Source organism: Phaseolus vulgaris, chromosome 10 (assembly GCF_000499845.2).
Source record: "Phaseolus vulgaris cultivar G19833 chromosome 10, P. vulgaris v2.0, whole genome shotgun sequence".
Classification (NCBI taxonomy): Eukaryota; Viridiplantae; Streptophyta; class Magnoliopsida; order Fabales; family Fabaceae; genus Phaseolus; species Phaseolus vulgaris.
Window position 1 is genome coordinate 39389716 of NC_023750.2, and position 16012 is coordinate 39405727.

At 32.4% G+C, this 16012-nt stretch overlaps 2 protein-coding genes across 2 annotated transcripts; both read right to left on the reverse strand.

Annotated features, from left to right (window-relative positions):
* Nucleotides 1-227: 227 nt before the first annotated feature.
* LOC137819492 (pentatricopeptide repeat-containing protein At5g08510) lies at nucleotides 228-2397 on the reverse strand. The gene is made up of 2 exons (XM_068623360.1): nucleotides 1310-2397; nucleotides 228-859 (listed from the first exon to the last, which is right to left on the reverse strand). The coding sequence occupies exons 1-2, from the start codon at nucleotides 2237-2239 to the stop codon at nucleotides 257-259; spliced, it is 1533 nt and encodes a 510-aa protein (XP_068479461.1). The 5' UTR covers nucleotides 2240-2397; the 3' UTR covers nucleotides 228-256.
* Nucleotides 2398-3777: 1380 nt separating this feature from the next.
* Nucleotides 3778-10779, reverse strand: LOC137818314 (U-box domain-containing protein 44-like). Its single transcript, XM_068621651.1, has 5 exons — nucleotides 10321-10779; nucleotides 8138-9511; nucleotides 6898-7201; nucleotides 6195-6682; nucleotides 3778-5226 (listed from the first exon to the last, which is right to left on the reverse strand). The coding sequence occupies exons 2-5, from the start codon at nucleotides 9362-9364 to the stop codon at nucleotides 4252-4254; spliced, it is 2994 nt and encodes a 997-aa protein (XP_068477752.1). The 5' UTR covers nucleotides 9365-9511; nucleotides 10321-10779; the 3' UTR covers nucleotides 3778-4251.
* Between the last annotated feature and the right edge of the window lie 5233 nt (nucleotides 10780-16012).

A 16012-nucleotide genomic window follows, 5' to 3' on the forward strand; every position in this document is an offset into this window, starting at 1 on the left:
CATTTGAGAACTCTTTTTATTTATAAGAGATTATATTCAACTAAAAAAATAAAATAAGATAATATAATATAAATAGTTTTAAAACAACTAATTATTATAATTTTAAAACTAATTGTATAGTCTACACTTGTTTTACCATTTGCTTGTATTAAAAGTGGCTTATATATCAACACGTTTGGTTGGCAGAAATGAGAATGGAGGAAAATTTCAGGGTTGCAATTTTGGGGTATCCACTATGAGTCGAAACTCTTTATCATTAGTTGCTCAAATCAAGATCCAAATGATATTCAAATGCACTTCTATTAAGCTTTATCATTTCATAAACTCCATCAAGCAAGGCAAGAATTTCGTTCCTTCTAGGATGTGATCTATCTTCCACAATGAACTTATGCAGTTGACCTCCCTCTTCAATGAAACTATGTCCTGCTGACTTTGTAATTTGGTTGCCCTTCATCACTTTCCTGAGCTTTGCAACTCCATCCCATTGGCCAACTGATGCATAAATGTTGGAAAGAATAACATAGTTCCCAGGATTCCAAGGCTCAAGTACAAATAGAGACTCTGCTGCAACCTCAGCCAGTTCAACATTACCATGGAAGCTGCAAGCTCCCAACAAAGCCCCCCATATCACCGAGTCTGGTTTCATGGGCATACTTTGTATTACCTCATAAGCTTCTCTCAAATGCCCGGCACGGCCTAGGAGATCAACCATGCATCCATAGTGCTCTAGTTTGGGAATAATGTGGAAGGCTGTGGTCATTGACTTGAAAATATGTCTGCCCTTTTCAACCATGCCTCCATGAGTGCATGCCAAGAGGAGCCCCACGAATGTCACATCATCAGGTGAAGTTCCTTCCCCCTGGCATCATCAGTGATACAGACACACATAATTAGCATCATTTACAACTTCTCAAGGTTGAAAACCACTTCATGGGTGTTTGGAACTGCGTGCGTACTTGGATTCATATTAAATAATTTCAATATCACATTGAAATAAGAATTAATGTGATTTTAAGCAAATGTTCACTTGTTTGGTTCCACGTTAAAAATGATTCTGGGTCCATAGTTTATTTTGAATTGAAACAAAAATTTAAGTACTTTTTTTTTGCATTAGATAAACAAATTTACACTGGATTTTACAACTAATCTGCTTTTACAGTAAGTGCAACATTACCAGTTGCAGCTTCCACGTCGTCGCATGTTAACGTAAGGTACGGACACAGTTCCAAACACACGGTGCCTTAAAATGGTTTATTATTAATATGACATTTTGAAGGAAATAAAGAAGAAAACCAGCCAAGCTGCTTACCAGCATTTGATCATAAAGCTCAAAGGCCTTGCAACATTGTCCATGGACAGCCAAACCCATGATCATTGAATTCCAAGAGCACAAGTTTCTGAACCTGCCAATCTCATTGAACACCCGCCATGCAACATCAATCTTACCACATTTTGCATACATCTCCAATAAAGCATTGCTTACATATAAATTCTTAAAGAACCCATTCTTCCTTGCGTATGCTTCAACCCTCTGCCCAATCTCCAGTGCTCCAAGATTTGAACAAGCTGGCAAAATGCTTGCCAAGGTTACTTCATTGGGCACTATGCCTTTTTCCTGCTCCATCTTCAGGAACAACCCCAAAGCCTCACCAAACTGTTTATTTCGCGAGTAACCAGATATCATGGTGGTCCATGACACCAAATTCCTAGTAGGCATCAATCCAAACAACTCTAACGCCCCCTCCATATCACCAAATTTTGCATACCCAGACATCATAGCATTCCATGTGGGTACCCCTCTCACTGGCATTTCATCAAACAATTGGCGTGCAAGTCCCAACGTGCCCACTTTGCAATACATATCAAGCAAAGCAGTGGCTGCAAAGAGGTCAGGTTCAAAGCCTGATTTGATGAAATGGGTATGGAGCATTTGGCCAAGGGAATGGGAAAAGAGGGAAGTGCATGCAGAGAAGAGGAAGTTGAAAGTGTGTTGGTTTGGTAAGAAGCCATGAAGGCGCATTTGGTAGTAAAGGGAGAAGCATCGGTGCTGGTGTTGGGGATGGGAGGAGTAGGCTTGAATGAGCTTATTGTAGAGAAAAAGGTTTTGCTTTGGGGAATGATGCAACACCATGTGTGCATAGTGAAGGTTTGGGATTTCAAGTAACTTCTCAATGAGGATTTTGGTGTTGTCTATGCCATTTCTTAGAGTGTAACCATGGATTTGCTTTACTTGCCTCATTACATCACCAAACTTTTTATGGGTTTGAGTTCCTCAAATGTTGGACACTTGAAGTTCTATGTTGTCTCAGATGATGTCACTTCTGAAGACAGTTTGATTGATTCATATGTTTCTGTTTCTCTTTTATTTTGTTGTTTTCTTGTTATCAATCGCCGTTTAACTAAACAATTAATTATGATTTATTAATGTTATTATCATATCGTACTAACATACACAAGTAGAAAAATTAAAATTAATTAAAAATAAAAAAACATAAACTCATTTAGAAAAACATTATTATAATAAATAAATCCTAGGGGACATTACAATTTTCTTACTTTATTTCTCTTTTTGACCGTGTTAAGATATTATTATACATATATTTGATAAAAATCCTCAATTTTCACATTTTAATACTTTAATCTACTAATTAAAAAATGAAAATAAAAACATTAATAATTCACACGTATTTTTCTCAATAATTTTTTTTCTTATTTATTGTTTTTCATAAAATTTTAATGGTTATATTTTTGTAACTCGTTTACATATTACATATAAAAACCAAGTCAGAAAAAAAAACTTAAATTTTAGCATAATCTTAAGAATTGATAGTAGAAAAATACTCGTCCAAACTAATAGAAAAAAAAAACATTTCAAATTGAAAAACAATTATACTAGTCTACTATTCAGATTGGGAGAGTAGAAAAATATCATAAATTTGGCTGAATTTTTTTTCATGAAAAGGATTTACACATACACAAAATTCATAAAATTAAATTATATCATAAGTCTTTTTTAATGTTTAAAAATCTTGTTAAATACTGCAAAAAATATTTTAAAAAAATCTTGAAATCTCAATTTAATATACCTTCTTTGATGTTGACTCCTACAAAGTAAAAAATCCATAATATATATCTATATATATACTTTTAAAACGAATATGATTTAAGACTTTAATAAAATAAAATTTTATGTTAATTTTTAAAAAATTTAATTTCAGTATATTTTTTTATACTTCAATTTTTTTCAAAATTTAATTCTTTCAGTATAATACTTTTAAAACTAACTATCAAAATATAAACATCAACACAACTTACCTGTTGAATGCTGCAGTGATCGTATAGCACAAATTTCATTCAAACATAAAAAAATAAAATCAGTTATACTCTGTTGAACAATTTAAATTATTAAATGAATCTTAAGAACAATTTTATTTAAATGCCACTTTTTTAAGTTGAAGTTTATGACTTCAAAATAAGACATGATAACAGAATGACACTATTGTAGTGACCAGAAAAGTCACATCATGAACCACATAAAACTTGTCCAAAATGAATGAAAGTTAAGTTTTTTCATTAAATTGGGTAAATTAAAACGAGAGGCTACAAAAATATGAAAACGTGTGTGCATCAAAATAACAGCTGATGTTACTTCTTGACTCCTGTGCTGTCATATTCTTGGTTGCATAAATATTTTGTACAGCTATAGTTCATTCAACATCATAGCAAAGATGATGATGAACATCTTCACTATGTAAGAAGTATCAGAAAGAGTTCAAATAGCCAAGAATGCAATTATTCCAGAGAGGTTTTCTTTGTATTCATTTTACACCAAACAATAACAAGAATCAATCTTCAATTGTACAATCTATATATCTGAGACGTTTAATATAGGCCTCGAATAAATCCCTGCATGTTCAGTTTCCTTGACACACTAACTACCCAAACTGAACATGTGTGACATTGGTTCAAGAGCTAAAGGGACACTTCATGAGAACAAGCCAAGTGCACACTTGCAAAGCTTCTTGGTCAAATGGTTACAAGAATGAGGAACACCATGTGGGGTTATCCTGGTAGGTGAAACATCATGTTGTTGCACTGAGGAAAGCAGTTAAATCTGTTAAAGTAGCAAAGGTTGCATTTCCTGTCCCAGCATGTAGTTGATGTCATGCACAGATGCATCAATGGAAGGTTATTTATTTCACATGGTTAAGCTTAGCTCTTCAGTACACAAACTTGAACCAACATTATTCTTTAGAAAAATGAAGATTGATCATGAAGCACGTTCAAATGTACCAATATTCTAGCTGATGTGGATCTAACACTACCATTACCCCTCTGAGTCAAATCAACTAGAGCCATTTGAGCTGAGGGTCCATACATCTGTTTGAATTCGGGTAGACGAAAAATCCTTTCCAAAGCATTTAGAGACTTCTCCAGCAAGCCAGGGGAGGGGGAACCAAGATATCTGATTATAAGTGGTATGGCCTTTGCTTCTGCAAGCACAGCACTACCACTCTGCAGTCTTTCATCTTCTATCAATGTTAAAAGAGCATCCAAAGAAGCCTCACAAACTCCAGGATCAGATTCCTGTAGAGTCCTTGTGAGTGGTGCCACTGCGTTGGCGTCCAAAAGACAAAATGATGATTTGACTGAGCATATTCCTCCATGAACCATGCAGCCAATATCTGTAGGAGCTGAGAAGCACCATAGTCCTTTGCGCCTCGGTATTGGCCTGCTCAGCATAAATGAGCTTCTAGAAAATTGAGCAAGACACTGCGCCACGCGTTGTTTTGTCAAGGTGGTTCCATTTTCAAGCAGTTGCACCAAAACAGTTATGATTCCTGTTTCAGCTGCACTTTTTTGCCATTCCAAGTTTGTTGGAACAGTAAAACGACGAAGGGCACCAATGGCATTCTCAACTAAATTTCTTCTTTGTTGGACATAATTTTTAATGATTTGCAGCGCCCCACCATCCAAAAGCCATTGAGTTATGTGGTCAATTTCTGGAAGATAGCATATCAATCCCATGGCAGAAAGTATTTCCTCTTCATCAGATGAAGTTTTTATGATCCGGAGTAGAGTATTGATGCATTTCTGGTTCACGTACTCCTGTATGATGGCTTCATCACAATTCTCCACCAAGCAAGAAAACAACTTTACAGCACTTGCTCGTAGGTTTTGGTTTTCATTCTCACACAGTTCAACCAATTTTGGAACAGCTGGGTACTGTTCATAAATAAGCAGAGTAATTCTGTTATGGTAAATGCAACAAACACTGGAAAATAGTCTCAACATTTGGATAAGAAACAAGTGAAGGAATGACATAACAGCAGTGTTTATGCAGAACTGGACATCTTAAGCATGAGAACAGATATTAGTATACCATCTTATAAAAAGTGTGGATTAAACTAACTCAACTTACTATTATTTGACCATATTTATAGTTAGATGTGAGATCCCTAATATTAGTTCGAATACATTTTTATTTGAAACTAAACAATCCCAAAAGAATGGTAACATAAGCATGGGAAGAAAAGTGGGATGTAAAACAATTCAATTGATACCTATTTTACTTTTTCTTTTCTTGGGGTATTAATGTTTTACTGCAAATTCAGGTGGTTTACTGCTCATCTGTATCAGAAGTTTAACCTCCTGTTGGCCAGTAGGCAAGTTTCAGAAGACTAGCAAGTTATGACACCATTGACTATCAGATATCAGTCATGACATATTACAGTAAAAGAATTGCAATTCAGAAAACTAAGGAAATATGAGAACAATTTTGTTTGCACCATATCTAAGCCAAATGTAAAGAATTTCTAAATAGAGTGGTAAGAAAACAATTCTGAAAGCAATTGTTTCCGGGATGCTTGCTCAATTAAGCATGCAATATTCATGCAGCCAGAATCTACCCATTGTATGTCTTTGGTCTTAAGTTAATAGAAAGTTACACTTAGATGCATGATGTCCAAGGAAAGACTTGGTCTACTGATAGTATCAACTTTTTATTCTTTTCTATATTTGCAGATTTTGCCTTAAACATGATACCTTTCAGAACTTAAAAGATGCTAGCACTTTTCTATGTGTTGGAATTGACAATGTTGAGTGGTTTTCCGATTTAAAGCACTGGTGTAGTGATTTAACAGAAAAACATTTCTAGCTGTTGTAAGTGCACTCAGCTTCAGTAAGATTCATACCTCTTTCAGTTTGGTTCTGATAAACGAAGCCGAGGGTGTTTGACACAAGGCATAAAAGGTCTGGATAATGTTCTGTTGCACAACAGGCTCTGTGACACTAACTAAATTGAAGAGATTGAAAACATCATCATCAGAATCGAGTAATAAAACAGGTGTTTGAGCGTCCTGAGAGATAGTTGATGCAGCAAGTTGCACGATTATGGTTGATAGATCTCCCCACAAACTTGTAGTGGGTATGCTTTGATTGAAAAGGAGGTTAAGTAGCGGCCGTGCAGCCCCCTGTCTTATCATTTCCTGTCCAGTTTTCTTTGAATTGGATAAATTCTTAAGAGCTTTAATAGCTTCTGCTTTCACCAGAACATCATTTTGTGAGAACATGTGAAGAAGAGGAACCAGTACACCACCATCAAACAAGGACTCTCTATTATGGTCAGTTAACTCCATTTCTACTAAATTTTTTGCCATAATCATCTTTACATCTTCTGGTCCTGTAGAAAGAGCAGGAGAAACAGATTATGGAAAAGGCTTGTTCTCAGATAATCACCCTTGTCTTTTTGTTGCCAACATTCAGATTGATTGTAGTTTCCTTAACTGAAATTTATTCAGTTCTTATATGCATATCTTTTAAACAAAAAGAAGAGGGCAAAAAGCATTTGCAATTGAATATTAATAAACTAATTCCATTGTAGGTTAAAGAATAAACCTGTGGAGAGACGCTGCAATAAATGCTTGAAATAATTTGCTTTTGCCATCTGTATAACATTCTGATCAGAGTATGCAAGATTCTCCAATAGCTCCGTTGCATCTCTAGCAGCTTGATTGTCATCTCCACTAGACATAGTCACCAATAGTAGTATGCAACCTTGAACTTTTCCAATGTGTTCTCGTGCCAAATCATATTTGGACAATTCAATCAGTAACGCCACTGCTATTTTTCTTACCTCTGTACTGCGTGCAAGAGACCGGACAATTGATTCAATTGCACCATCAGCCGTTGAAATTTTTACCTGCAGAAAGAAAGTTCAATAACATGGCTAAATGTCCATTATGAAATCGCATTTATTTCAATATGATGTAAAGCAGCATTTAAAAAGGAAGTATAAACAATCAATATTTTAGACACAAGATTAATTATGTTGAGAACAATACAAGGATGAAAGCTAGTTAAAAGAAGACAGAGGACCAAGGAGTACAACATAATCAAAATTCTAGATACCATTGTGTTGAAAATGATTTTCGATTCACAAGCTCATTATTTTGGTAGTGGATAAAAAGATTCTGACCGATGAGTCATGGACAAACCTATATAAGAGACGAAGATACCATTTTCAAGGTAGAATGTTGTGGAATTGATCAACAAAACCCGCTACAGTACACAAACGATATACAGAGAAAAAACACACTCAGAAATAACGTGGTTCATGAACTTCAATCTAAGTTCTCAACAGAATTCACTATAATTAAATATTAAAACTCTTAGTTTTTCTCTCACAATAACCTCTCTCAAACGCTGCATATCATCCACTGCAGTTAGACGGTCTAGGAACCTTAAGATAAGATTTTACTGAATCAATCTTCACACAGAACCTTAAGACAAGGTTTTACTGAATCAATCTTCACACAGTTAAACGCAGCATATTTAGGGTCTTTCTCCTTATATATTACTTATCTTGTTCATTCTACCTAATGTGGGACTTGTAACTCACATAATTCCTAGCAATTTCTAGAATCTTGCCTAAAGGAAAGTAGATTTACAGCCTACAGGTTCATGTTATTGAACCTAGAATCACTTTTAACCAAAATGTCTAGAATAAACTTATTTTATCTAAAACAATGGCTGTCATTGATCAATATATACTTTTAGAAAGCCAAATACTGAAAGTAGCAAATTTGCTATGCAGCTTGTTAAAAAATAAAAAAGGAGGGAGTACCAATTAATGTACCTTAGCTTCTTCACTATCCTTTGCCAGCATGCCAAGGATGACAAGAGAATGTTTTTTTATATCACGATTTCTTGATAGAATTTGGATGAGAGTTGGGATGTAATTCTCCAGAATAACCCATTCCCTGTGCTGTTCTTTTTCTTCACACAAATTCTGAAGATTTTTCAGATCAAGCAGCACTTCCTCATCATTCCCAGACAGGATTTTTTCTTTCAATGTAGCAATTGTAATCATTATATTTCTATCCTTCCACTCTTGTATGGATTGTTTCAGCTGTTTGTTAGGTCTCAAAATTGATGTGTCTAGGGGAATCAAGGTCAAGGGGCACAATTTATTTCCTTCTGCAAACCACTTTTCTATGGCACTTCTCTCAAATGTCTGTCCTGATGAAATTTCAACAGGATCCACCATAACATCCTGGGTGATGGTGCAATAAAATGACTGCAAAGGCTCCAATATTTGACTACCCAAAGATCGGCGTTTGGCAAAGTATTTGAGTTCCTTGTCCCTAGGTGATGAAGCTACATCAGCCCTTTCCAACAAAGCAATGATTTGATCCATTTGCATAGCTTCAGCTAACTCCTTCCTAACGCGTGCCTTTTCAATTTCACTCTTAAACTCTTCAAGTTCCAACTTTATTGTTGACCTCTCATTCCTAATCCCAACAGTCTCAGCAATGTGAAGTAGCAAGTTGTTTGCATAGGAACGATCAACATTGTTTTCCCTAATCCCTGAGTAAATTTTCTCTAAAATGGCTTCTTCATCTTGAGCTGCCTTAAATCCAGATGTCTGCATGCTGTCACATAGCTTTTCAATATCTTCAACAATTCCTGAAGAAAGACCTGTTGTGGCTAAAGGAATAAGATTAAGTGCCCAACTCAGCCGTTTTGAGTGATCCTCTAACTTCTTAGCAATGGACCTGGAGTTCACTAACAGATAAACCTTGCTCTTCTTGCTGCACTCTAGAGCTAGTAGCTTCGCATCTTTAATTTCTTTGTTCATGGTCTCAATGGCTTGGTTGAATGACTCAGAATCACTGACTTTTCCTTTCTTCAACTCTTCTAAGATAGGCTTAATTCTATCCAAGTAAGCACCAAGTTCTTTAAAACTATCCTTTTTCACAAGAACATCGTTAACATTAACTAGAAACTCAGAAATGATCTCTAAAGTTTGAGAAATGAGATTTCCAGCAGCATTAGAAGATAAAAGATCTAAAACCATCATCATGCAACACAACTTAGGCAAGGAAATAAGACCCTTTTCCTTCCCATGAAACAAGAACACGGTCACTAATGTTGGCAGAAGGGTAGCAGAAATTTCCGAAAACTTCTGATGGATACGCTTCCATACTCCTTCCAATTCAATTCCAAATGCCTAAATATGATATCAACACATTAAAGAAAAAAAGAGTTTATCAGATACATTTACCAATTATTTTACACATTGAACTAATAATGAATTTATAAGTAAACAATCAAAAAGTCCCAAAAAGATAGTGTCGGTCAAATTATTTCTTGAACAGGGAAATTATGTTTGAGGTTCTTGAATGTGCATTTTCCAGTTAAATAACTCCCTCCATCAAGAACCCTATAAACTTAATTGACCAAAGGAATACACATTACTAATATTTGGACCTGGCATCTTGTCCAACTTATTGTAAGGAAGAAAAGGAGAAAATTAAGATGAACGAAGAAGCTAAAATTGCTTTGACTACATTCATAAACAGAAGTTGATTTTTTCCAATTTGCAATATTCAATCAAAAAGAAAAATGCTTATAACATTATAAATTTGAAGAACTGTGTACAAGAGGGGTACAGTTGACTTGACTAATTGACACTCCTCTCTTCCTTGTACTTCTGCGATGCCAAATACTGCCATTCCATGTTATCTTTCTCCATTAACGTTTTCTCAGCTCCCAAGAAGAAGAAGAAGAAGACAAATTCATCTCCCAAAAAAGCTAGCTCCCCCACCCCCATATAACCCTTTTTGGTTAGCCAACAATACCAATCATCACACAATAGAAAGGACTCACTAACTACCTGCAAGTGAACTAAGTATGTTGTACCAAAAGCTTAAGGTAAACGTGAGGTCAAGAAAGCTAAAAAAGTGCAGTGACCCCTTTGACATGTATGTTCTGATTTCTTGAACAAGCAACAAGGGAAGAGTCAAAGTCAACAAATACCTGAAGAAGCCATGAAAATTGAGCAACCCGGTTTCAGCAAAAGCAACTAAACTTCCCTGAGAAACTAGATCCCATCAAACAAGGTGAGATTACAAGTTGAAAGAGGTTGTGTTGTGTTGTTTTGTTCTATTCCATTTCATCCATGTGTTTCTCTTCTATCCCAACAAGACCTCTCCCTTGTCTAAGTCTATAGGACTTTTCCACCAATTCCAAGCTTACCTGGCTTTGTTTGACTACCCACAAAGTAAAGGTTTTACCATAGCTATCATTATAATATGTCATCTATGCATAAATATAATAATTAAAGACCCGTGTAACAGGGTTTTCCAAGAAAACCTTTTTGACCACCATGGAAGAGTCTTTGAAATATTATCCCTGTGTTTGCAATAATAAAAAAAAAACCAGTGCTGAAACATTATAAAAAGTTCTGGTAATACCTCAGATAAATATGATGCAGACAAATATGAAGCAGACTTTCATCTATGTTAAAAAGGTACAATTATTTATTTATTTATTAAATTAAAAGGATTTTACTATTTGCTAAAATGCATAATCCTACAATCTCATGCATAATTTCTTACCTAAAAAATGGTATATTCCTCAATTTTTAAAATTATATTTCTTACGTGTTAGAATATGGATACATAAACAGAAAAAACAAAAGTGTTTTACTGCTATAAGATTATATTGGGTAGAATGATGAAAAGAAATTATAAAACAAAAATGTCATAATTACTGACATATTTCATGTACATACAACAATTTATCAAGAATTCTACAACATGTATAAACATTTCATATAACATGTGAATTCTAATACATTAAATAAAAATTAATTTAAAAAAATAATAATTAGTTACTATATTAACTAAATTAAATATTTTATAGATTAAAAAATTATTAATATATAAAATAATTTTTATTAGTAATAAAAAATTATAAATTAATATCTAATTAGTTAATAAGATTTTAGATTTTAATTACTTTATATATTCTACTTAGATTTTAATTACTTTATATTCTAAAATTAGTAGTTAAAATCTTAGTAATTAATTAAATATCAATTTAGAAATTAATTTAAAAAAATTTATTAATAATATAAACTAATTTAGACATTGGTAATTTTTATTTTATAAAATAATATTTAATTTAATTAATATAATAATTAATTATTTTATTTTTAAAATTAATTTTTATTTAATAATTTTTTAGTAGTAGTGGATAGAAAAAATGAAACAAAGTTGAAAAATTATTAACAAAATATATTATTTGCAATGATGAATATTCTAGAAGATGTAAAAACAAGAGATTATACAGTATTATCACCAACTGACTTTATATCAAAAATATTGTTGGAGACTTCTTAAACGTTCAAGTATGTTATTGTTTTGTAACGTATATTGAACTTTTATTAAAATGATTTTTAATAAATTTATTAGTTACATTATTCTTAGTTGTTTATGAAAATTCGATAGATTTTTACGTGATAATTAATTATTTTTAAATATTTGTATTCGAGACAAATCTTAGATATTATATTAGATCACTCAATTTAATCAATATGAAATAAAATAATTGATTGTATGTAACAAATCACTTTTACAATTTTACAAGATATAATATAATCAATTAATATGCTCTTAAATATTTTTTAGAAAAGGATTAAGTAGTTGTAAAGATATCAAAAGAATAAAATCAACTTAATCTAATTCATACATGAAAACTAATAATGCTCATTATATACAAATATCTATAATAAAAACCAAAATCTAATGAATAATCTTCAAAATTCTTTGTTAAACCTGGTCTCTCTATGAATTTAGATTGATTATATAATAAAATTGAAATTGTATTTTCAATAATGACTTTATCTTTGTTTTAAAAAAAAATGTTTACAAACATGACTTTTGTAAAATGAAGTTCTTTGTTGTGAAAGTTCTTGAACTCAATGAATTACATTAATTTAACATCTTTAATCTTAGTTTTTCCAGGTTAATTGTCACTTTTTTTGTACAAACTGTCCACAAAGATCTATCGGTTGTAAATGGTGTGATCATGAGGTGTAATGTTAACTCTAGATTAATTTTATGTATTAACATCACCTTGTTGAATTGTTCCATGATTCTTAAGGATTCTTCATTCTTTTGTTAAGTATTCACTAGTGCACAGGAAGTTAAGTGGTAAGGTTGACTATCACAATTCATGTGCCCAACTTGACCACTACTTTGACAAAATAGTAAGGAGTATGGAGGTAGTTGTGTGAACCAGCCTAGTCCTAGTCCTTTTAATGACGGGGGAATACACAATAGAAATTTATGTTAGGTGTGGTGTAAAGGCTAGTTTGGATGATGTACATATCTACTTGTTTGTCAAAATCAACAATATCATCGTATCGATCAATATTGCAATTTTTACCACTTGGAAGTAAGGTTGTTTGAAATAAACATTTGCTATAGAAAAAAGGGTTTTAATATAACTAAAATTTATGTTTTAAAGTTTTTTACAAATATGTTTATTAGATGTTGACAAGGGGTCGTCCAATGGTTTTATAAAAGAGTTTACAAACTCTTTTAAAAATACTTTATGATGGTCAAAGCGTGAGATTTCATGTAATAGAAATAAAGTAGTTGACACTTTGTTTTTATATTGGCCCTAGGTTACATTTAAATATCTGGTGTCAAATTAACTAACTAATTATAAGTATTATCTATGTCACTTTTACCTTGCAATAAGTATACAAAGTTACTTTCTAACTATCCGCTAATCTTCCTTTGAGATTAAGCACGAGTACACACAACCTATTCAGGAAAAGAACACAAAATATATTCAACCTATTTAAGCACGTTTACAAACTCTTTTAAAAATATTTTATGATGGCCAAAAGCGTTAAAATACATATAATAGAAATAAAGCAGTAAACACTTTGTTTTATATTGGCCCTAGGTTACATTCAAATATCTGGTGTCAAATCAACTAACTAATTATAAGTATTATCTATGTCACTTCTACCTTGCAACAAGTATACAAAGTTACTTTCTAACTATCTACTAATCTTCCTTTGAGATTAAGCACGAGTACACGCAACTTATTCAGGAAAAGTACACAAAATATATTCAAGCTATACAACTATAAAGTTGTTTAGATTATAAGGTTCACACTCAATTGAGTAGATTTGAAATATGCTCTTTGTACTAAGAGATAACTTCACAACAATAAATAATTTACAAAAATAAAGACTCTATCTATATATTATCTAGAAGAAGATTTTTTGTTAAACATTAAGAAGCTAATAAAAAAAAAGCAAAATTATGAACATTCTTTCAACAAATCATCATCAAGCTTCATACGCATTACTCAATGTTGTTACTCAATGTTTCTACTTTGTTCTTTGTGTCAATATTTTATCAAATATGTTTGACTTAAGTTGACATTTTACTGTAAGGCACTTTTTGTATGGTTGCAAACAAGTTTTCTCTGCACAATTATCTCTCTTGTACTGCTTGCATTGAAACAACTATACAATGCTCATGAGTAGGTTTCGTGAATATTGAGATCATCTTTGAAATCTATGATACTTGACTTTTTGGGATAAATCATCTTCCATGTATCTATTGAGTGGATGGATGATTGTTTACTCTTGAGATAGTTCTCTTATGTATCCAAACTCATTTTCTCTTCATTGTTGTTGTCTAATGCTTCTTTTAGAGACTCATCCATATTTTATGATCTTGCACATGATGTATCTTTTGAGTTTCTTATATGTCCAACAATGTGGCACACGATGTCTATAATAGTAATTTGTTATATGCATTAATTTTATCATACAAGTTTGAGAATAATCTTTCTTAAATACATTAACAAATTTATTAGATAATTAAAACTTGATATTATTTGTTATTATCAACCTCATGGGTGACTTATTATTGGGAAAAATCTTCAAATATAGACTTGCGTGTAGCTATGAATAAATCATCTAACCTTAATATTTTCATGATACCACAAAATGAGACCCTCGTATAATATGTGTGATTGGAAGTGTGCTTTTATGATCAATTTTTTTTATTGTTATCACCTTTCACTCCTCTCAACATATATGGGAATTGGAGGTTGTGTTGGTCATGAGAACTTTAGTGTTTCTCGTTATCCTTCATGTAGTTCAAAGTTTGGATCATGTTAAATGTTTTGATTTTTCTCTAACTTTTTGCACAAAGTATTCTAAAACCTTAGAGTGTTCATCTCCCTAACTCTCCAATTCTTGAAGTTGCCTAATTCCTTCTTGAGTTCGAGTGTTATCTCTTGGACATGATTCTCTTGCACTTTGGATTATCGTTGTCATTTGTCACCATGTAATTTGAAAAAATTCAACTTTGTCTCTACAATGGATGTCAAATATTCTTATAAGAAATAAAATAACTCTATAAGACTAATGTTTTCTCTCATGTTCAAAGCTCTTTCTTCTACTAGACCGAAATGTCTTTTTTTCTTTCCTGCAATGAGACACTTAAGTCAATTGAGATACACATAAAATAATAAATATGTGATAAACATTACTTGAGATCTTCACGTATTTAAAATATTTTAATGAATTTTTTTTATATGAATCTCAACTATGTGCCCAAATTGTCTTAATACTTTATCACAAAATAATCATCTTATTGCTTATCTAATATGTATATGTATTATGACCAATATCATCTTGCCCTATGAATTGTGGAACATTAAATTAAATCAACTAATTTTAATTAATTTGGCTTTCCCTCACTGAAATTATCTATGACCATTTTATTTTATTTTATGTTAAAGGAAGAATGTATTGAATCCAAAACGCTTTAGGGTGTCCAAGACCCTTTTGGTACAATGCAAGTATACAAGGAGAACATAAAAGCCCAAAATCATGAAGAAAATTGAAGACTTTAAAATGGTTGGTGGAGGGAGATACGTATCAGCGTCACCATCTTTGACAGAGCATCAATAGCTATCATTCATGACCATGTTTCTAACCAAACATCAATGACACTACCCCACTCTTGTTGCTGTTTGTTGAAAGAATTAAGTTTCACAACTCTGGTTTAACTATTCTCTAGGCACCTTCTAATAGATATATATACCAAAATAAAAAATTTACACAAAGTGTGTGTGATATGATATAATTAAGATGATCCTTCTCTATGAGACAATTCAGAAAACTCACTTGGATCCATAATGTAGTACACAAAAAATCCATTTGGTGTTTCTTTCTTCTCTGACTTTGTTACTTGATCTCTGCATATTCGTTTCTCTTTATAGATTTTATTATAATTGTATTTTTTATGTTTTGACAACTTTCTTTTGTTGTAATAATAATTATATCAAATATTTGAATCATATTAACAACTTTTTTATTATTATAAAATAACATGGACATAGCAGCACTGTTGTTTCGGAATGTAATTTTTATTTAATTCGAATAGTTTTATAATTCATTCAATTTAACCTCAGAGAGTAAGTGTGTTGGAGACACTCCTTTAAACAAAAATATCATAATAAAACAAAACATTCTTAATAATATAACGTTTGTTTTGAAACATCCACCGGAATCATAGGTTGAATTAACATGAGTTTCTCTGCGATTGCTCCTTCCCAAGAGTGCTAATAATGTAATGCTTCTCTCTTTTTTTCTGCCTCGTTGAACAGTGTATGCACACAGGCTGAA

Excerpts from the sequence above, each read along its gene's own strand:
- LOC137819492 (XM_068623360.1), bottom strand. The coding sequence starts at position 2,239 with ATGAGGCAAGTAAAGCAAATCCATGGTTACACTCTAAGAAATGGCATA. Across the intron at positions 860-1,309 it reads AGCTTTATGATCAAATGCTG|GGGGAAGGAACTTCACCTGA; the intron begins GTAAGCAGCTTG and ends TGATGATGCCAG.
- LOC137818314 (XM_068621651.1), bottom strand. The coding sequence starts at position 9,364 with ATGATGATGGTTTTAGATCTTTTATCTTCTAATGCTGCTGGAAATCTC. Across the intron at positions 6,683-6,897 it reads ATTGCAGCGTCTCTCCACAG|GACCAGAAGATGTAAAGATG; the intron begins GTTTATTCTTTA and ends CTCTTTCTACAG. Across the intron at positions 5,227-6,194 it reads TCAGAACCAAACTGAAAGAG|TACCCAGCTGTTCCAAAATT; the intron begins GTATGAATCTTA and ends ATTTATGAACAG.